The sequence below is a fragment of the Anarhichas minor genome, unplaced genomic scaffold (genome assembly GCF_050575085.1).
Source record: "Anarhichas minor isolate MPS153535 unplaced genomic scaffold, ASM5057508v1 ptg000096l, whole genome shotgun sequence".
NCBI lineage: Eukaryota > Metazoa > Chordata > Actinopteri > Perciformes > Anarhichadidae > Anarhichas > Anarhichas minor.
The window spans coordinates 1,023,435-1,047,137 of record NW_027466542.1 but is presented as its reverse complement, the minus strand read 5'-3'; the positions used below and the strand labels follow the sequence as shown (position 1 = coordinate 1,047,137).

Genomic DNA, 23,703 nt, shown 5'->3' with positions numbered 1-23,703 from the left:
CAAATATTATAACACATCACTAGGTTAATATAATATGCTCGGAGGCGTGCTTTGTTTGGATAATGATTGTTCATTTCATGTTGAGGAAGGGAGGAAGATAGAAATAGAGTAAGGAGCATTGAATCTGTTAGCTGCTTCCTTGATCTGGACACAACATCATTTCACTACACATACTGTTTAAAAAAAAGGAAGTAAGGAAGGATCAGAGGGGGGAATGAAAAATAGAGTAGGGCGCATTAAATGATCAGAAAGGAAATAAGGAAGGAGCAATAAAAGAAGATAAGGAAAGAAGTATGAGAGGAGGAAGAAAAAAATATGCACCAACAAACTGCTGCAAAGAAAAAGTAAGGTAGGAAGAGGAAAATAAGTAAAGAAGGAAAACTTGAAAGAGAAACCGAAGAGGACAAAGGAAGGCAAATGAGTGGACGAGGAAATGGGACAATGGAGGGAAGGAATGGATAAGAAAAGAGGTATAAGTGCAGACACAATATAAAACCTTGGAGGACAAGAAGAAACAAAGGTGAACAAAGTATGCAATGAATACATAGATTAGTAATGAAAGGATGGCATCTGTGAGGAAGGAAGAAACAGAGTGAGGCAGGAGGAGGAAAAAAAGGGGGGGTCAGAAGGACAGAAGGGAGAAAGAAAAAATGGCTGAAAGAGGTAAAGAAGGAGGAGGCAAGGAAGGAAGAAAGGTAAAGAAATGGTGTGAGCCACAGAGGAGAACGAGGAAGAAAAAAAGATAATAAAATAATTCAACAACAACATTTCACATTTGTCCACCAGAATTATATTCCTGGAAGTGTGGGATGAAACTTCAAGAAAACAACTGATCAGTAATAATTGTTAAGAAAAAGGGTTTTTAATCCCTGTGGCACTGACTGAAAGGCAAGACTGAAGAAACACAGGAGGGATAATAGTAGTAGCCTAAAGACAGAAAGGAGGGAATGAAGGAAAGAGGTACCAGAGATCTGACTGAACAACAGTGTTTGAATACATCATCAATGACTTGAAGGATCCATAATGTTAATATTATTTGGCTGTAGGACACAATGATAAGATATTAAATAAATCATAATGATACTGATTATTTACTCCAACAATGATATGAAATGCAGAAACAGCTACTCACCTCATCATTTAGCTGTTTCCTCAACTCTGTAACTCCTCTAAGTTAGTGTGGCTGGTTTTGGCTCTTGATGCTGCTTTGGCTTCGCTGGTATAAATGATAAGATGTTGTTGAGCACGCAGCTTTAAATGTTCACAATCACATCGAAGCGGATCGTAGAGGCGGGGCACTTGAGTTTCATTCTTCTATTCTCTTTTAGAAACGCTGCTTGACTTCCGTTTCCCTGAAATCGAAGTCTACAGCCATCTGATGAATCTAAAACATGACTTATCAACTTACCACATTATAATGGCTGCACCTTCACCTCGAATGATAATATCAACGTGTACATCAACCTTTGAACACATCTTATGTCTTGTGACCTGTCTTCGCCTTCACTTTTGTTTCTCGGGATTGAAAACCTACAGCCACATCTGATCAAACTGAAACATGTAATGGTAATTGTTTACGTAGTATATATTTCTACTCAGTATATTGTATTCATGCAACTAACTGTGTTGTATGAGAATGTTCCAGCGCCAAGGCCTTTGGGACGTTTGTTTTGGTTGCTGGCCGTTTGTTTTTCCTTGTTGTTCCTATCAGTCTGAGACCAAATGTCTGTAACATTGGCCATCGGCCCCCACCTTTGCTCATTCTGTATAAAGAAAGCTTGTTCACTTTTTTCTTGGTTCTTCCTCACTGAGACTGTACGCATTCTGTTGTGATGATTGAACCTTCTCTGCGAGATATATATAAACACTTAAAAGACAACCTGGTTTTTAGTATTATGTATCTCAGCATTAAAAGACTCACGCAAAGCGGGTATAGGAATATTTTCCACCACAATTGGCGTCACAAACAGCATCCCTTGTAAGATCGTCAGGAGCCAACAGGGATCGGTGAACTGGCCCTTCTGCCTCGACTTACCTCCAGACAAAATTAAGAGAGAGAGGCCCGATTCCTGTCCTGATCGTATAACTACAAATTCTCATTTGGTGAGTCGCTGAATTTTTTTAAATTAATCGTATTAGTGAAATTGATCCAGGAAGACCATATTGTGAGACTGAAAAGCAAATATGTCTGTTGTTGTTCATATTGGGTTTTTTTATTTTCTTTTGTGGGTTTATTGTGGATGTTGGTTAAACTCGTATCCTAGCGTTTTTCTGGGCATCACGATTGGGTTACTGGAATGAGGGGTCAGTGTTTGGCGTTGCATGTTGACGTGAGTGTTTGACAGTGTAGACGTTAAAAGCTGAAGTCCTTTGACCTAAGAGATGTTAGAGTCCGGAAGGGTAAATGTTATCTAGAGAAGGAGGACTGGTGTAAGGATGAGTGTTTAGCGTTGCAAGTTGCAGACCTTGGAGAGAGGTAGACGTAAGCATTGGATTCCTTGGACCTAAGACTGGAATACTAGGGGTGAGCGTTTGGTGTCTGCCTTAGAGGTTGAATATCTTGGGGTTAGGCAGTAAGCACTGAGTTCCCTTGACCTAAGAGACTTTAGAGTCCGCAAGGACAAATGTTGTCTAGAGAGAAGGCTTAGACTGGGAATCTAGAGCAACGGCTTTTATTCAGATTGTGCCAAAAACAAATCTAGAAACTCACTGTGACGACTGTGTTTAAAGAGAAAACGCGTTGCCCCATATAAAGAAAGCATAATATAATATGGGGGGGGGGGGGGGAAGAGTAAGTTCCAGGCTACTTCGCCTGATGAACCCAATGTCATGTTCATGAAAGGAAAATATGGGAAAGTGAGCTGCCAACATCCAAACGAATGGGTGAATGAATGTGGTTTTTCTGCGGGAGGTTTATTCAGTCTCAATTTGATACAGAAATTACACAGAGTTGGGGAAAAAAGAAAAAAGAGAATGATATGGAAAAAATAAATAAATAAAATAAAGGTGAAACATTTGGACATGAAAAAAAGTCATAGAATAAGCCTGAGCAGCCTGATGCCAAGGTCTTACCTCCAATAATAAAATACATGTGGGACAAAGATAATCAGACAGCCAAACAATTGGAAGAACGGATAAAATTGGGGTTCGCGGAAAAAGGCAACTTTAGCCTACGACCAAAATTGGATCAACTCAAACCGTGTGTGGAGCAGAGAGGAAAAGGCGAAGCAGAAACAGATGAAGTAATGTCCAAGAGGTAAAGAAAGAAAGAGATGTATTTGAATAAGACATATACAACTGATAGAAAAGGAAAATATGCTGCTGAACTTTTGTTTTTTGTTTTTGTTTTGTATTTGTGTTACATGGTCGAGTGGATCCTGATCTGGTCTCCGCAACGCCGCTGCTGTATGCTCCCCAGGCACAAACAACATGACCGCCAACACCCACCACTCAACACTCCTAGGATGAAGAAGGACGAGACTCATCCAAATCTACAGGCACCATGTCAACGCTCACAACTACAGCCCCATCAAGGAACACTGATGACAATATAAATCTGGATTATCTGAACGCGAGACAAAGAGGACATTACAACAGAGAAAGAAGATGTAAAGAAGAAGAAGCCATGACTCATGTGGAGAGTTGAAAGAGCAACTTCACAGAATTCAAGAGAACTTTGACCTCCTTTGTGCATTATCATAAAATATCTGCGGCATTCAGCCGTAATCAACCTGGAATGTGTTGTATACGACTATGATGTATAACCATAAAGTGACAGCCCTGACTGAACTTTGTAAGAACGCTTTCCTGCCATCTATGAATCTGAAAAACATCACCCTAAAGAAAGTTGTGTGATATGGAAGACTGCAACCATATTGCAACATGCTGAACACGTTGAGGAGCAACAACGACAGAGAACAAGCAAAGACTTTCGTCAGCGCAAACTCGAGGATGCCCAGCTGACAATGTAATCAGGCCATGACAGGCGAGGAGGAGAATTGAGGGGCAGAGACTTTCGAAAACACACACCAGCTGAAAACTTTGTGTGCCATAAATGTGACAACTTGGACATTGTCTAAGGGACTGCCCACAATCTCCATGGAGGCAGGACTGGTGGGAGGGCTCAACATCAGCAGTCAGGAGGGGAGGAGCAGGCGGCGGGGCGGACCTCAGTGATGGACCAACGACGCACACACATTACAACAGAGGGTGAACTTTAGATTCTGCATATGAAAACTTGTACATTCAATACACACATTAGAAATTAGACAAACACCACTCACACCCACATACCAGATGTGTATTTGAAATAAAATGAAAGTTTTCTAAAATTACCACAAGTCACGTTAACTATTAAAGGTAAATATGTTACATTTTTGATTGGCTCAGGAGGCATACCAATTAGTGAAATGTACACAAAGCCCTTATCCTGTGTTAGATAACATCACAGTCAAACATTCATTTCTGCTGTCCGATCACTGCCCTATAAATTTAGTAGGTAGAGAAATTATGTATGATGGACATTTATTAGACAGAAAATTCTGCTGGTGTCTCTGTTTCTCTGCCTCCCACACAATCTGAGTTGTTTAAGGGGGAGTTCACACAAGTGTCCTATGCACAAGGCCCATAATTGGAGGTGGAAGGACATGTCTGACTGGCTGTACAGACTCAACCACACATTTTGGGTATTATGTGTTGATGTTTCGATATGCCCCTGCTTGAAGACAGGCCACCACGAAATCTGTGGTTTCAACACCTTAATTATACTGTCCGCACGTCAGTAAATTTCTCTACTCTCGCCTGCCAATGTTAACCAAATTAACTAGTGGCCTATCCAGATGATGGTACGTGTCAATCCTTTTCAGGTAAACCTGTCTGCCTCTTAGACTACATCCGTACTACTCGTTTTTCAAACGAAAACGCAGTTTTCAAACAAAAACGATCTCCGTCCACACGGCGTTTCAGCATCGTTTTCGAATTGATCTCCGTCCATACTAACACACCTGAAAACGAATATCACGTGAGTCTTCACGTACACTGGGCATGCGCGTGGGTGTCGATGTAAACAGGAAGTACATTGGCTGCTTAGTTAAAAAAAATACGACAGAGTAATAAAGTAGTCTTTAATAATGAAAGGTCGTGTTTACCACGGTAACCACGGGTCTGTCGCCAAATCAGCCCAGACTGAAATCTTTTGGCATATCAACTGTAAGGCACCGTCTGTCATTTTAGTTCAATTAGCTCTGAGCGGTGGGGATGTCGTCAGCTTTAAAGATGTAAAACAGCGTATTTTTGTGGTACAGCTTAAACTGCAGCGTTCTTCTCCTCCCTCGGGAAAAAAACGAGCAAAGGCCGACTGTCCAATGCTGCAACATCCTAAAAGGGAGAGATAATTACTCAAGCAAAAAGCTTTAAAAAAAGCCACACATAGTTCAGGAGAGCAACAAAACCACACAGTGTGCGTACCTCACTGGCAGCGTAGGTGTTCAGGACTTTGATTTTGGACAACAGTGCAGCTCAGAGGAAGAAAATATATCACAGACAATACTTTTTAGTAGATAAATTCCTTATTGTTTCTTTAATAAATAATGTCATCAGACTTTAAATCTGATTTTGTGCTGCTGAATGTTCAGAACTCCGCGTTTACTTATTGGCAGAGCACGCCTGACGCACCACCTGTCAGACACACATGTAACTGTGATGAGAAGGGGGTTCATTAAACAATGCTTTGTATGAGCAGCAGTAGTCGTAGTGGTACAGACCCTTCCACAGACAGTGATGCCTCCTCCAGGTGAGGGTGAACTCACAGGTGCAGATCATGCACATGGTGGCCCTCAGGTCTGGGATCCAAATGGGAGCCTTTGAACCCAACAGGGCCCCGGTGTCGACAACGGCCTTCGCCCTCGGTCAAGATAATAATATACATATATTTTGAAGGCAGAACAACAGTACAACGTAAACTGGATTTAATGATCACTCACCAGAAAGAACACGTGAGGCTGCATGACTTTCCTGGACAGCTTCATTAGAGTGCCCTCCTTCAGAAACACCTGAAAATAAACAGGCTGCATTTAGAAAACACCTGCAGCATGTGGAGTCCAGTGGCTAAATGATGACTTTTTAAGACTCAATCGATACCTGAAACAGAAGCACAGAGCAGCGTGATGTGATGGTGGGAGTAGGTTTGTCATGTTGGGGTGATATCATCAGTCATACAGAATTAAACCACACATGAGTGTATTCTGATTCACAGAGAACCTGCAACATTATTAATGACGCTGCAAAAACTAAAAATGATTAGCAAGAAACTGAAAGATTACATTAAATTACATTACAGTAATTGAGCAGACACTTTTATCCATAGCGACTTACAATAAGTGTATTCAACATAAGTATTCAAGAGAACTAGTCACCAGAAGTCATAAGTGCATCTCCTTTTTTAAACAAGCATCTAAGAGTATAAACCAGAGCAAAAGTACAGAAACAAACGAATACAATAAGTGCAGCACACTAGTATGAATACAATAAGTGTAGCAAACTAGAATGAATGAAGATCATGCACATGGTGGCCCTCAGGTCTGGGATCCAAATGGGAGCCTTTGAACCCAACAGGGCCCCGGTGTCGACAACGGCCTTCGCTTCGCTTTCTGCATAGAATCTTAAAATGTTAGGTTTCTGTGACTTGTCGTATTTGTTAATTGAGAGAATTTACACCTGTGCGAAAATTATCCCCGCATGACAAACCAAACTGGAATATGAACTTTGGTTTGTAAAAAAAAGTTAGCAACACTTTTGAGACTTACTCTGCCTGGCTGAACGATCTCATGGTGACCAATATGTATAGAGAAAACACATCATGTCCTAAAAAAAGCACATAAAGGACATGCAATACATGTTTTGTAATACATTTTTCAAATGTGTACATTGTGCAGAATATGCTCGAGAAGAAACAAATCAATATCTGCTCTAGGTCTTGGCACCAGGGGAGACATAAAAACAGATATTACAACATGGTATTTCCTTTTTTCCTCCTTTGATGATGTCAAATGTGAAATTCCTTATTTTCAGTGTGCAGTCAGCTTCTAATTTGCCTTAAAATGATTTTAAATATTTGAAATCTGTTCTGCAGAATTCCTCCCTTGTGTTAAACTCCTCAGGTTTGTATTACCGTTACTGTCCACTGGGTGCCAGTACGGTACCAAAGCAAAGAAGGACCTGACTTCAGTCACGTGCTGTCAATAAAGGAGCACCATGACTCCATGACTCAGGAAACCCTTTGACTTTCAGTGAACAGTGAATGTGTGTCGGGTGGTTGTACCTGTGAGCAGCAGCTGGTGCTGAGGAATCCTCTGCACTGGTGTCAGCAGGTAGTGCTTCAGAGCCAGACAGACACATCTTGAACTCATGTCACAAAACAAACACAGCACCGTCCAGTTTACTGTTAGAGATACGCGTAGGGTGTTTTGATGGCTGCTTCTGGTAGCAACACTTCTGGATCGAAGCTGCAGACAGCTAAACTATATTACTTTATCTTTAAATGTTAGTTACAGTGAAGGAGTAAAGGCTCCTGAAACTGTATTTCACACATAATATAACATAAATAATCTCAATTAAAATCCTGCTTGAAAACGGTGCTGATGTGATTTAATCTACTAAGTGATTCGATGTTTGAAAGAAAAGCACAAAAAAACAAACCTGATACAATGTTCATGTAGAAACCCCAAAAATAATTGTTTTTTGTTAAAACTTTAAACTAAAGAAGAATAAATGACTTGCTTACATTGTTTTGCAATACAAACTTTTAAATACAAACTTTTTTTAAAGACAGGTAATTCAATAGTGGAAAAATTGTTGATTAACAAATATAATCATGCAAATATAACAAAAAGAAAAACAATGATATTACAACGTTCTCTCTAATCATTCTCTTTGCCTCCCCTCTAGCTTTGAGTTTCTCCCTCATGTGAAGTGGACAGAACTGGGACTTTGGTATTTTTTTTGCAAAAAATGCTAAAGGGGCAGGCCTAAAAATTTAAAGACTGAAGGCATCGACTCTGACCCAACAAGCACAGCACAACACTTGTAGATAAAAAGGGAAGCCTGGTTCATCAAGGATCTCACACTCAAATCCACAAATGGGGAGGAAGTCGGGCATGAATGATGCAAGAAGAGAGGACGAAGAGGAAGGAAAAGACATTGGTGTTAAAGAGAGATGGACGAGGAGGACGAGGAGGAGGTGATGGACTATGAGTACAGATGAGAGATATGACAGTTGGCAGGAGGGATGATGGAAGATGAAAGAGGGCTAGACACGGAGCATGTCTGGGTATCAAGTGTCGTGGAAAAGAAGTTCAGACCAGGCCAGTTGATGAAGTCTAAACCGCCATGTTTCTACAGCAGCCCAGAACAGACACTGGCTCTGGTGAGAGCCATTCGTGTTTTTGCATTACCTAAAAGGTATAGGGACTGAGACTCGGTATTAATTAAACGTGGCCCGGATTATTAAAAATCGGAGTATTGATGAACTCTGACGTTACTGGTGCTTTTTATTCGTACTTTTTAATGGTTAGGTGTAATTTAATATCACACTGAAGTGAGCATTTCCACTACTTTCTCTGTGGGGCTGAGCTCCTCCAACTACACATAGACACAAACACAAACACATGATGCATCAGTGAGCAGAGAGGCGGGACGGTGGTCCCTGAACCAGGTGAAGAATACTTGATTTGACGGCAACTTCGCTTGTTACTGCAAAAAAAAACATTTGCAAGTAAAAGACAATAATTTATCAATACATCTGTTCCACAACCACTAACATGTAAACAAAACCTAATTCAATTGGCCGCTCTCATCCACTATACCCTAACTCGTTATGTTTACACAAACACAGCACATGCAATCGTCCAAAAGCTTTTTTTTCTCCTTTTTTTTTTTTTTTTTTACAAACAAGCTAAAGCGAAGGCTGTCTGTCTGAAGTTTACTGTTTATCTTAGTTTGTTCTTGTAAACTTCTCTACTGGCTGAGACAAAGCAGACAGGAGGACAGAGGACGGGAGGAATGCCTGATACTATCTAATGTCTGTTCCTCATTATAATTAATGGGGGGCTGAGCTGAGGGTCATATTGTTGCTTGTTATCTGCAACCTCACCACTAGAGGCCACTAAATCTCACACACTGTTCCTTTAAGTTGATTCAAAGTTAGAAACAGTTTTTCATCATCTTGAATAAGGGAAATATTCAAACCCAAGCTCCCACATTGTTTCCCATCAAATGGAAATATGAACTTGGTGTGCATTATTTTAAACACACTTATATATCTAGTATACGTGAACATTTTGAGCAGCGCCCGTCTGCAGAGTGTTGGTGTGAACAGCGGTGACAGCGGTTATCTGGAGACACCTGCATTACGACACTCTGCTGCCATCTTCCCTTGTAACCTGGTTACTGTTTGGTTACCACTTCACACTGACGGGGCTGTTTAACTGAAAACCAACAATTCAATTTGGCAGTAGCTTTCAAGAGCTGTAGTTTGACTAACATCCATCAGCGCCCTGTGAAGAGGACTGCAAGATTGTATAGAGTACATGGATTTCTTGTACAGTAACCAGCAAAAAAAAACACAACTTAAAGATTTCTTAGTGTCCACATTGTATATTTAATAGTATTAATAGGTAATTGTGTTCTACGGAGTATCAGCTTGACATACTTTCTATACATATAATCAGCTGCATCTGCTGTTATATTCAGGTTACAGGCATCAAATTTACTATTACATTATTAGAGAATGTTATATTCCACGACTCAAAGAAATACAGCAAAGCAGATTTCACATACTGCTAGTAGTAGTAATAGTAATGTTCTTACATAAACTTAAAATACAGTGCTAACAGGGAAAAAACACACAACAGGAATATAATAAACACAACATTTGATCAAAATCTATTGTAATAAACCATGTGATGAGAGTGTACTATTTCTGACAAATATATAGATTTTTAAAAATGTTTTTTAAAGCTTTTGTCTCCAATTAACAACTAAAGTGTAAAATATTGCAGACACCTGCCTTTATAAAGGATACAGCTCAATTAATAAGTATTCTCAGATTTGTTTTTTTTTAGGTAATGGAATGAATTTATTTTTCCAGATTTAGGACCAGTGTTGTAAAGAAACCACTATGGCTCCTGCAGGTTTTCCAGAAACTCCTCTATTTCTCTCCACATTCGGTTCCTGCGTTTATTTTTAATCTTCTCCAGAACTTTGATGCTGTTCCCACGATAGAAGGATTGTTGCGGTATCGCTGCCGCCTTCATGTGATATTTTATTGACTTGTTTTGATCCTGTCGATCGAAGTTTAAATATTTTGCGTAGTGGTTGTAAAGGACCTGTTTTTCGGAAGGTTCCAGGTCAATTTTTAGCAGTTCCTGGTACATCTGCTCAGCTTTAGCCTGGCCGTGATTGGACTTCGCATATATATTTGCGAGGTCTATTTTCTTCACAAATGAAGAATGAGGGTAACAAGAAATCACCTCCGCATGGAGACTGATTGCTCTCTCTACCGTGCTTTGCTTTGGGCGATTGTCGCTGAAAAAAATGATCTTCCATCTGAGAGTGAGTGCGGCACATCTCTTCAGATAACGCTCATCTGGATGTTGTTCCAGAGCCTCCTCTGCCAAATCAATGGCCTCATCAACAGATACATAGTTTCTGTAAACCCTTAGTATTGCTTTCATACCACTGTAGCTGCTGACAGGATTTCTCAAAACCTTTTCGGCTAACTCACGTGCTTCATCCTTAACTTCTTCTCCATTCTTTGCACGTTGCTCAAGGTAGTAAGCAGCGAGGTACAAGTTCTCTGGATCCTGTTCCTTGGCGACTCTCATTTTCTCCAAGATGTCAGCCTCCAGCCCTGTGTCGCAGTGCTTAAAAGCACTCGCTAACCCTATGACGTGACTGGTGTTCCACTCCACCATGTCCGGCTGCATCCTGATGGCTTTCTGGAAGTAATCTGCGACCAGCTCTCTGTCTGTGCTGAACTTCATCAGGGTCCAGGCTTTTTCAGCGTAGATCTCTGCATGGAGCTCGTCCTGCGATGGAGATGGGTATTTCTTCATCAGGGCTTCAACCTTGGACAGGTAAGCCTCGCTCTCTGCTTGGTCTCCCAGGTGGTGGTGCAGCAAAGCCAGGTTCCCGTAGTTCACCACTAACCAGGGACCGTCATCTGCTTTTCTCATCTGGCGGAAGGCCTCTGCAGCCTTGTTGAAGAAACTCTGGGCGTCTTCGGTGAAGCCCAGCTTGTACTGAATGAACCCCCTCAGGTTGTAAATGTGACCCAGCCAGCTGTTTCCCTCCTCCGTGCCGATGTCCACCAGCTTGTCGCTGAGACGTAAAAGTTTGTTCTTGCTGGGGTCCAGATCCCAGGTAAAGTGGCACTGCAGGGCCTTCAGTTTTGAGAGCAGTGTTGTTTGACTCTGAGCAGCACTGATGGGGAATAAAAATGACAAATATTAGAACACATCACTAGGTTAATATAATAATATAAGTAATATGTTTGGATAATCATTGTTCATTTCATGTTGAGGAAGGGAGGAAGATAGAAATAGAGTAAGGAGCATTGAATCTGTTAGCTGCTTCCTTGATCTGGACACAACATAATTTCATTACACATACTGTGTATGGTGGTTTGATTTGAAAGGCAGCTAAAAAAAAGGAAGTAAGGAAGGATCAGAAGGGGGAATGAAAAATAGAGTAGGACGCATTAAATGGTCAGAAAGGAAATAAGGAAGGATCAATAAAAGAAGATAAGGAAAGAAGTATGAGAGGAGGAAGAAAAAAATATGCACCAACAAACTGCTGCAAAGAAAAAGTAAGGTAGGAAGAGGAAAATAAGTAAAGAAGGAAAACTTGAAAGAGAAACCGAAGAGGACAAAGGAAGGCAAATGAGTGGACGAGGAAATGGGACAATGGAGGGAAGGAATGGATAAGAAAAGAGGTATAAGTGCAGACACAATATAAAACCTTGGAGGACAAGAAGAAACAAAGGTGAACAAAGTATGCAATGAATACATAGATTAGTAATGAAAGGATGGCGTCTGTGAGGAAGGAAGAAACAGAGTGAGGCAGGAGGAGGAAAAAAAGGGGGGGGGGTCAGAAGGACAGAAGGGAGAAAGAAAAAATGGTTGAAAGAGGTAAAGAAGGAGGAGGCAAGGAAGGAAGAAAGGTAAAGAAATGGTGTGAGCCACAGAGGAGAACAAGGAAGAAAAAAAGATAATAAAATAATTCAACAACAACAACATTTCACATTTGTCCACCAGAATTATATTCCTGGAAGTGTGGGATGAAACTTCAAGAAAACAACTGATCTGTAATAATTGTTAAAAAAAAGGGTTTTTAATCCCTGTGGCACTGACTGAAAGGCAAGACTGAAGAAACACAGGAGGGATAATAGTAGTAGCCTAAAGACAGAAAGGAGGGAATGAAGGAAGGAGGTACCAGAGATATGACTGAACAACAGTGTTTGAATACATCATCAATGACTTGAAGGATCCATAATGTTAATATTATTTGGCTGTAGGACACAATGATAAGATATTAAATAAATCACAATGATACTGATTATTTACTCCAACAATGATATGAAATGCAGAAACAGCTACTCACCTCATCATTTAGCTGTTTCCTCAACTCTGTAACTTCTCTAAGTTAGTGTGGCTGGTTTTGGCTCTTGATGCTGCTTTGGCTTCGCTGGTATAAATGATAAGATGTTGTTGAGCACGCAGCTTTAAATGTTCACTATCACATCGAAGCAGATCGTAGAGGCGGGGCACTTGAGTTTCATTCTTCTATTCTCTTTTAGAAACGCTGCTTGACTTTCGTTTCCCTGGAATCGAAGCCTACAGCCATCTGATGAATATAAAACATGACTCATCAATTTACCACATTGTTATGGATGCACCTTCACATCGAATAGAAATATCAACCTGTACATCAACCTTTGAACACATATGTTTCGTGACCTGTCTTCGCCTTCACTGTCTTTCCTGGGATTGAAAACCTACAGTCACATCTGATCAAACTGAAACATAACTCATCAACTTTGGTCACTCAATTTTCTCTTATGAATTTCTCTTGAGGAAATGTAGAGTTAGAAACAGGTTTTTACTTCTTCTTACAGAACACGAGTGAAAGATTCAAACCCAAGACACCACATTATTATGGCTGCACCTCAGTGACGTGCGATGAGGTTCGTGGCTCATTTACAAATATGCACCCAATAGAGTAGCTTAAATCACCATTCAATTGGCAGCTTGCACATTGACTACTGGTTGTTTTTCATATTTCATATCAGCATTTTTTACACACACATAGGTACGGTACATAACATATTTGATTCCACCGGGAGCGTGTGCGACGCGATCCGGCTGCGCATAGGGTTTTATTTTGAAAAATTACCGGATACTCTATCCTTTTTCGATGTCTGACTTCCTGTCTGGGGCGATCTGCTCTGTGTAGCTTGACGCGACTTCAGCGCTGGTCCATGAAAAACAGAGGCCAAATCCCAATGTCCCCCCTAAACCCTCAAACCCTGAACCCTCAAGGACTTACTGACGTCACCTGGTAAGTGGGTGAGTGTGAGAGGCTGTGAGGGCTTGAGATGGTGTAAATAGGAACGGGACAGCACTTTGCTGCAACATATCACGTTACCATGAAAATGACAATAAATATGATGTATAATTGTGTGTATTTATTTTATACGTTGTACTCCCTGATTTGAACGTCTTCAGTCTCTTTCCTCACTTGATGAGAGGTAACTTCATATAATCTATATACTCGTTTTTGTCAAAACAGCTTCAATGACAAAATCAAATATTTGATCAATAAATAAATAAATATCTTCTGATTTCATGTTTATTTTTTGTTCCATCTTTAACCCTTAATGTTTCTGAGTAAATTTATTATGACAGGCTGAAGGTTGTTTACCTTTTTATTAAGTCTCCATGCGTCCACTGGTTACCCCGTGTTTAACGTCACATTGCAATGATTTGTGGGTAATTCCCTTAGGCTAAATCAGCATACCATGCTGATTTATGGAAAGGGTTCATAAAGGGCTCAAAATGTCTGCGAGAGAGCCCTCAGACACTTGACGATGTGACAGTGGGACAGCCCTAAACCCTCACGGACTTCGCGGGAGCGCGCCTCAAAGTCCGTGAGTCCGTAAGGGGGGACATTGGGATTTGACCAGACCCTCGCAATGTCTGTTTGAGAAAGCAAAAGGCACGCGCTCAACCCAGTTTGTGAGGGATTGCACAATCTGAGATGAGGCACAGCTCGTCGCTGCCTCACCTCGCGTGTCTCCTCTCTGTTTGAACAGGACATGCGCAAATTCAGCGATTTGGATTATAAAAATGCTTGAAATGATTGGAATCATACCGAAATTACATTTATAACACAGATCAGTAGAGAAATATTAATATTTATTTTATTTTATAATTATTTGTTTTTTTTCATGATGACCCGCATGTCTCAGTGCACCTTCACATTGTGTGATAATATCAACGTGTTGTGAAACCTTTGAACGCATCTGTATGTCCTGTGACCTGTCTTCGTCTTCACTTTCATCTGATCAAACTGAAACATAACTCATCAACTTTGGTCACTCAATTTTCTCTTAAGAGTTATGAGTTACTGTTTTGTAATCACAAGAAAATAACTCATACGTATGACAAAAGATCTCGTGAATACGAGATCCGGATTTCATAATTATGAGAAAAGTTAAGGTAGCCTAGTTCGGTAAAGTCGGAGAGATATTCAGATCCGGACTTCTTAGATCAGTAACTCAGAAGCGAAACGTTGTTAAAACACAAACAAAAGAGCACAAGAGTGCGCAGGGACCGTCTACAAGGTGCAATGCTTAAAAAAATAACTGACATATCACAAAAATATTCAATAACTTCATTATTATGCTGTGGAGTGTGACCAAAATCACTTCACACATCAATGGACTCCTCATGGTTAAACTAAAGAAGGTAAACCTTATTAAAATGGTCATATACATACAGGTGCATACATGAAATGTGTCCTCTGCATTTAAACCCACCATATGGCTTCAGGAGCTGCTGTAAAGCAGACCAAGGAGGAACTTGGGGTCTAGTATTTCACTAATGGACAGCAAGACATACAATTAGTAGTAGCCGAGGATCAAACCACCAACCTCGAGGTAAAAGGAAAATGCTCTCTTGCATCTTGTTATTGTGTATAACCAGGAGAAGACCATTGATATATGAAGTGAGTTTGGTCACACTACAATGCATGACAAATTAAGTTATTGAATATTTTTGCACTATGTCTATGTCCTTGTGCACTCACTCTCACAGCCGGCTGCACATATCAACCGATATTATTTGTGCAGCTCAGATGACGGCTCGTTTTGATGAAAATGAGGATGTAGATCGTTGTCTACCTCAGAACAAGTTGCAAAGTGGCATCGTTTGTGTTTTAACGTTTCGCTCACGAGTTATTGATCTGGAAAGTCTGAATCTGTGATTCTGACCTTTACCAAACTAGGCTATCTTATCTTATCTTATTTAATTATTACGAGTTCTTATCTTGTAATTACAAAATAGTAACTCATAATGACGAGATAAGGTGTGTATATATTGTCTTCTTTGGATGTAAATTTTTTTTAAATTTAATTTAATTTAATTTAGAAAGGTTATTTTCTTCATCTTGAAGAACTTGATCCTATTCTGAGTGAAAGATTCAATCCCAAGATATCACATTGTTATGGCTGCACCTTCAAATCGAATGATAATATCAACGTGTTGTGAAACCTTTGAACGCATCTGTATGTCTTGTGACATGTCTTCGCCTTCACTTTTGTTTCCCGGGATTGAAAACCTACAGCCACATCTGATCAAACTGAAACATGTAATGGTAATTGTTTACGTAGTATATATTTCTACTCAGTATATTGTATTCATGCAACTAACTGTGTTGTATGAGAATGTTCCAGCGCCAAGGCCTTTGGGCCGCTTGTTTTGGTTGCTGGCCGTTTGTTTTTCCTTGTTGTTCCTATCAGTCTGAGACCAAATGTCTGTAACATTGGCCATCGGCCCCCACCTTTGCTCATTCTGTATAAAGAAAGCTTGTTCACTTTTTTCTTGGTTCTTCCTCACTGAGACTGTATGCATTCTGTTGTGATGATTGAACCTTCTCTGCGCAGAGAAAAAATACTTAAAAGACAACCTGGTTTTGTTATTATGTATTTCAGCATTAAAAGACTCACGCAAAGCGGGTATAGGAATATTTTCCACCACAATTGGCGTCACAAACAGCATCCCTTGTAAGATTGTCAAGAGCCAACAGGGATCGGTGAACTGGCCCTTCTGCCTCGACTTACCTCCAGACAAAATTAAGAGAGAGAGGCCCGATTCCTGTCCTGATCGTATAACTACAAATTGTCATTTGGTGAGTCGCTGAATTTTTTTAAATTAATCGTATTAGTGAAATTGATCCAGGAAGACCATATTGTGAGACTGAAAAGCAAATATGTCTGTTGTTGTTCATATTGGGTTTTTTTTTATTTTGTTTTGTGGGTTTATTGTGGATGTTGGTTAAACTCGTATCCTAACGTTTTTCTGGGCATCACGATTGGGTTACTGGAATGAGGGGTCAGTGTTTGGCGTTGCATGTTGACATGAGTGTTTGACAGTGTAGACGTTAAAAGCTGAAGTCCTTTGACCTAAGAGATGTTAGAGTCCGTAAGGGTAAATGTTATCTAGAGAAGGACTGGTGTAAGGATGAGTGTTTAGCGTTGCATGTTGCAGACCTTGGAGAGAGGTAGACGTAAGCATTGGATTCCTTGGACCTAAGACTGGAATACTAGGGGTGAGCGTTTGGTGTCTGCCTTAAAGCCTAAAAATTAAAAGACTGAAGGCATCGACTCTGACCCAACAAGCACAGGACAACACTTGTAGATAAAAAGGGAAGCCTGGTTCATCAAGGATCTCACACTCAAATCCACGAATGGGGAGGATGTCGGGCATGAATGATGCAAGAAGAGAGGACGAGGAGGAGGTGATGGACTATGAGTAGCTACAGATGAGAGATATGACAGTTGGCAGGAGGGATGATGGAAGATGAAAGAGGGCTAGACACGGAGCATGTCTGGGTATCAAGTGTCGTGGAAAAGAAGTTCAGACCAGGCCAGTTGATGAAGTCTAAACCGCCATGTTTCTACAGCAGCCCAGAACAGACACTGGCTCTGGTGAGAGCCATTCATGTTTTTGCATTACCTAAAAGGTATAGGGACTGAGACTCGGTATTAATTAAACGTGCACCGGATTATTAAAAATCGGAGTATTGATGAACTCTGACGTTACTGGTGCTTTTTATTCGTACTTTTTAATGGTTAGGTGTAATTTAATATCACACTGAAGTGAGCATTTCCACTACTTTCTCTGTGGGGCTGAGCTCCTCCAACTACACATAGACACAAACACAGACACATGATGCATCAGTGAGCAGAGAGGCGGGACGGTGGTCCGTGAACCAGGTGAAGAATACTTGATTTGACGGCAACTTCGCTTGTTACTGCAAAAAAAAACATTTGCAAGTAAAAGACAATAATTTATCAATACATCTGTTCCACAACCACTAACATGTAAACAAAACCTAATTCAATTGGCCGCTCTCATCCACTATACCCTAACTCGTTATGTTTACACAAACACAGCACATGCAATCGTCCAAAAGCTTTTTTTTCTCCTTTTTTTTTTTTTTTTTTACAAACAAGCTAAAGCGAAGGCTGTCTGTCTGAAGTTTACTGTTTATCTTAGTTTGTTCTTGTAAACTTCTCTACTGGCTGAGACAAAGCAGACAGGAGGACAGAGGACGGGAGGAATGACTGATACTATCTAATGTCTGTGTTCCTCATTATAATTAATGGGGGGCTGAGCTGAGGGTCATATTGTTGCTTGTTATCTGCAACCTCACCACTAGAGGCCACTAAATCTCACACACTGTTCCTTTAAGTTGATTCAAAGTTAGAAACAGTTTTTCATCATCTTGAATAAGGGAAATATTCAAACCCAAGCTCCCACATTGTTTCCCATCAAATGGAAATATTAACTTGGTGTGCATTATTTTAAACAGACTTATATATCTAGTATACGTGAACATTTTGAGCAGCGCCCGTCTGCAGAGTGTTGGTGTGAACAGCGGTGACAGCGGTTACCTGGAGACACCTGCATTACGACACTCTGCTGCCATCTTCCCTTGTAACCTGGTTACTGTTTGGTTACCACTTCACACTGACGGGGCTGTTTAACTGAAAACCAACAATTCAATTTGGCAGTAGCTTTCAAGAGCTGTAGTTTGACTAACATCCATCAGCGCCCTGTGAAGAGGACTGCAAGATTGTATAGAGTACATGGATTTCTTGTACAGTAACCAGCAAAAAAAAACACAACTTAAAGATTTCTTAGTGTCCACATTGTATATTTAATAGTATTAATAGGTAATTGTGTTCTACGGAGTATCAGCTTGACATACTTTCTATACATATAATCAGCTGCATCTGCTGTTATATTCAGGTTACAGGCATCAAATTTACTATTACATTATTAGAGAATGTTATATTCCACGACTCAAAGAAATACAGCAAAGCAGATTTCACATACTGCTAGTAGTAGTAATAGTAATGTTCTTACATAAACTTAAAATACAGTGCTAACAGGGGAAAAACACACAACAGGAATATAATAAACACAACATTTGATCAAAATCTATTGTAATAAACCATGTGATGAGAGTGTACTATTTCTGACAAATATATAGATTTTTAAAAATGTTTTTTAAAGCTTTTGTCTCCAATTAACTACTAAAGTGTAAAATATTGCAGACACCTGCCTTTATAAAGGATACAGCTCAATTAATAAGTATTCTCAGATTTGTTTTTTTTTAGGTAATGGAATGAATTTATTTTTCCAGATTTAGGACCAGTGTTGTAAAGAAACCACTATGGCTCCTGCAGGTTTTCCAGAAACTCCTCTATTTCTCTCCACATTCGGTTCCTGCGTTTATTTTTAATCTTCTCCAGAACTTTGATGCTGTTCCCACGATAGAAGGATTGTTGCGGTATCGCTGCCGCCTTCATGTGATATTTTATTGACTTGTTTTGATCCTGTCGATCGAAGTTTAAATATTTTGCGTACTGGTTGTAAAGGACCTGTTTTTCGGCAGGTTCCAGGTCAATTTTTAGCAGTTCCTGGTACATCTGCTCAGCTTTAGCCTGGCCGTGATTGGACTTCGCATATATATTTGCGAGGTCTATTTTCTTCACAAATGAAGAATGAGGGTAACAAGAAATCACCTCCGCATGGAGACTGATTGCTCTCTCTACTGTGCTTTGCTTTGGGCGATTGTCGCTGAAAAAAATGATCTTCCATCTGAGAGTGAGTGCGGCACATCTCTTCAGATAACGCTCATCTGGATGTTGTTCCAGAGCCTCCTCTGCCAAATCAATGGCCTCATCAACAGATACATAGTTTCTGTAAACCCTTAGTATTGCTTTCATACCATTGTAGCTGCTGACAGGATTTCTCAAAACCTTTTCGGCTAACTCACGTGCTTCATCCTTAACTTCTTCTCCATTCTTTGCACGTTGCTCAAGGTAGTAAGCAGCGAGGTACAAGTTCTCTGGATCCTGTTCCTTGGCGACTCTCATTTTCTCCAAGATGTCAGCCTCCAGCCCTGTGTCGCAGTGCTTAAAAGCACTCGCTAACCCTATGACGTGACTGGTGTTCCACTCCACCATGTCCGGCTGCATCCTGATGGCTTTCTGGAAGTAATCTGCAACCAGCTCTCTGTGTGCGCTGAACTTCATCAGGGTCCAGGCTTTTTCAGCGTAGATCTCTGCATGGAGCTCGTCCTGCGATGGAGATGGGTATTTCTTCATCAGGGCTTCAACCTTGGACAGGTAAGCCTCGCTCTCTGCTTGGTCTCCCAGGTGGTGGTGCAGCAAAGCCAGGTTCCCGTAGTTCACCACTAACCAGGGACCGTCATCTGCTTTTCTCATCTGGCGGAAGGCCTCTGCAGCCTTGTTGAAGAAACTCTGGGCGTCTTCGGTGAAGCCCAGCTTGTACTGAATGAACCCCCTCAGGTTGTAAATGTGACCCAGCCAGCTGTTTCCCTCCTCCGTGCCGATGTCCACCAGCTTGTCGCTGAGACGTAAAAGTTTGTTCTTGCTGGGGTCCAGATCCCAGGTAAAGTGGCACTGCAGGGCCTTCAGTTTTGAGAGCAGTGTTGTTTGACTCTGAGCAGCACTGATGGGGAATAAAAATGACAAATATTAGAACACATCACTAGGTTAATATAATAATATAAGTAATATGTTTGGATAATCATTGTTCATTTCATGTTGAGGAAGGGAGGAAGATAGAAATAGAGTAAGGAGCATTGAATCTGTTAGCTGCTTCCTTGATCTGGACACAACATAATTTCATTACACATACTGTGTATGGTGGTTTGATTTGAAAGGCAGCTAAAAAAAAGGAAGTAAGGAAGGATCAGAAGGGGGAATGAAAAATAGAGTAGGACGCATTAAATGGTCAGAAAGGAAATAAGGAAGGATCAATAAAAGAAGATAAGGAAAGAAGTATGAGAGGAGGAAGAAAAAAATATGCACCAACAAACTGCTGCAAAGAAAAAGTAAGGTAGGAAGAGGAAAATAAGTAAAGAAGGAAAACTTGAAAGAGAAACCGAAGAGGACAAAGGAAGGCAAATGAGTGGACGAGGAAATGGGACAATGGAGGGAAGGAATGGATAAGAAAAGAGGTATAAGTGCAGACACAATATAAAACCTTGGAGGACAAGAAGAAACAAAGGTGAACAAAGTATGCAATGAATACATAGATTAGTAATGAAAGGATGGCGTCTGTGAGGAAGGAAGAAACAGAGTGAGGCAGGAGGAGGAAAAAAAGGGGGGGGGGGTCAGAAGGACAGAAGGGAGAAAGAAAAAATGGTTGAAAGAGGTAAAGAAGGAGGAGGCAAGGAAGGAAGAAAGGTAAAGAAATGGTGTGAGCCACAGAGGAGAACAAGGAAGAAAAAAAGATAATAAAATAATTCAACAACAACAACATTTCACATTTGTCCACCAGAATTATATTCCTGGAAGTGTGGGATGAAACTTCAAGAAAACAACTGATCTGTAATAATTGTTAAAAAAAAGGGTTTTTAATCCCTGTGGCACTGACTGAAAGGCAAGACTGAAGAAACACAGGAGGGATAATAGTAGTAGCCTAAAGACAGAAAGGAGGGAATGAAGGAAGGAGGTACCAGAGATATGACTGAACAACAGTGTTTGAATACATCATCAATGACTTGAAGGATCCATAATGTTAATATTATTTGGCTGTAGGACACAATGATAAGATATTAAATAAATCACAATGATACTGATTATTTACTCCAACAATGATATGAAATGCAGAAACAGCTACTCACCTCATCATTTAGCTGTTTCCTCAACTCTGTAACTTCTCTAAGTTAGTGTGGCTGGTTTTGGCTCTTGATGCTGCTTTGGCTTCGCTGGTATAAATGATAAGATGTTGTTGAGCACGCAGCTTTAAATGTTCACTATCACATCGAAGCAGATCGTAGAGGCGGGGCACTTGAGTTTCATTCTTCTATTCTCTTTTAGAAACGCTGCTTGACTTTCGTTTCCCTGGAATCGAAGCCTACAGCCATCTGATGAATATAAAACATGACTCATCAATTTACCACATTGTTATGGATGCACCTTCACATCGAATAGAAATATCAACCTGTACATCAACCTTTGAACACATATGTTTCGTGACCTGTCTTCGCCTTCACTGTCTTTCCTGGGATTGAAAACCTACAGTCACATCTGATCAAACTGAAACATAACTCATCAACTTTGGTCACTCAATTTTCTCTTATGAATTTCTCTTGAGGAAATGTAGAGTTAGAAACAGGTTTTTACTTCTTCTTACAGAACACGAGTGAAAGATTCAAACCCAAGACACCACATTATTATGGCTGCACCTCAGTGACGTGCGATGAGGTTCGTGGCTCATTTACAAATATGCACCCAATAGAGTAGCTTAAATCACCATTCAATTGGCAGCTTGCACATTGACTACTGGTTGTTTTTCATATTTCATATCAGCATTTTTTACACACACATAGGTACGGTACATAACATATTTGATTCCACCGGGAGCGTGTGCGACGCGATCCGGCTGCGCATAGGGTTTTATTTTGAAAAATTACCGGATACTCTATCCTTTTTCGATGTCTGACTTCCTGTCTGGGGCGATCTGCTCTGTGTAGCTTGACGCGACTTCAGCGCTGGTCCATGAAAAACAGAGGCCAAATCCCAATGTCCCCCCTAAACCCTCAAACCCTGAACCCTCAAGGACTTACTGACGTCACCTGGTAAGTGGGTGAGTGTGAGAGGCTGTGAGGGCTTGAGATGGTGTAAATAGGAACGGGACAGCACTTTGCTGCAACATATCACGTTACCATGAAAATGACAATAAATATGATGTATAATTGTGTGTATTTATTTTATACGTTGTACTCCCTGATTTGAACGTCTTCAGTCTCTTTCCTCACTTGATGAGAGGTAACTTCATATAATCTATATACTCGTTTTTGTCAAAACAGCTTCAATGACAAAATCAAATATTTGATCAATAAATAAATAAATATCTTCTGATTTCATGTTTATTTTTTGGTCCATCTTTAACCCTTAATGTTTCTGAGTACATTTATTATGACAGGCTGAAGGTTGTTTACCTTTTTATTAAGTCTCCATGCGTCCACTGGTTACCCCGTGTTTAACGTCACATTGCAATGATTTGTGGGTAATTCCCTTTGGCTAAATCAGCATACCATGCTGACTTATGGAAAGGGTTCATAAAGGGCTCAAAATGTCTGCGAGAGAGCCCTCAAACATTTGACGATGTGACAGTGGGACAGCCCTAAACCCTCACGGACTTCGCGGGAGCGCGCCTCAAAGTCCGTGAGTCCGTAAGGGGGGACATTGGGATTTGGCCAGACTCTCGCAATGTCTGTTTGAGAAAGCAAAAGGCACGCGCTCAACCCAGTTTGTGAGGGATTGCACAATCTGAGATGAGGCACAGCTCGTCGCTGCCTCACCTCGCGTGTCTCCTCTCTGTTTGAACAGGACATGCGCAAATTCAGCGATTTGGATTATAAAAATGCTTGAAATGATTGGAATCATACCGAAATTACATTTATAACACAGATCAGTAGAGAAATATTAATATTTATTTTATTTTATAATTATTTGTTTTTTTTCATGATGACCCGCATGTCTCAGTGCACCTTCACATTGTGTGATAATATCAACGTGTTGTGAAACCTTTGAACGCATCTGTATGTCCTGTGACCTGTCTTCGTCTTCACTTTCATCTGATCAAACTGAAACATAACTCATCAACTTTGGTCACTCAATTTTCTCTTAAGAGTTATGAGTTACTGTTTTGTAATTACAAGAAAATAACTCATACGTATGACAAAAGATCTCGTGAATACGAGATCCGGATTTCATAATTATGAGAAAAGTTAAGGTTAGCCTTGTTCGGTAAAGTCGGAGAGATATTCAGATCCGGACTTCTTAGATCAGTAACTCAGAAGCGAAACGTTGTTAAAACA

The 23,703-nt window shown here is 40.4% G+C and overlaps 2 protein-coding genes across 2 annotated transcripts; both read right to left on the bottom strand.

Moving 5' to 3' along the window:
* Positions 1-9,631: 9,631 nt before the first annotated feature.
* LOC142939296 (protein IFIT1 homolog B-like) lies at positions 9,632-11,512 on the bottom strand. The gene has a single exon (XM_076082572.1). It carries the CDS (start codon positions 11,229-11,231, stop codon positions 10,173-10,175), a length of 1,059 nt encoding a protein of 352 aa, XP_075938687.1. The 5' UTR covers positions 11,232-11,512; the 3' UTR covers positions 9,632-10,172.
* Positions 11,513-18,474: 6,962 nt separating this feature from the next.
* LOC142939297 (antiviral innate immune response effector IFIT1-like) lies at positions 18,475-20,952 on the bottom strand. The gene has a single exon (XM_076082573.1). It carries the CDS (start codon positions 20,072-20,074, stop codon positions 19,016-19,018), a length of 1,059 nt encoding a protein of 352 aa, XP_075938688.1. The 5' UTR covers positions 20,075-20,952; the 3' UTR covers positions 18,475-19,015.
* Between the last annotated feature and the right edge of the window lie 2,751 nt (positions 20,953-23,703).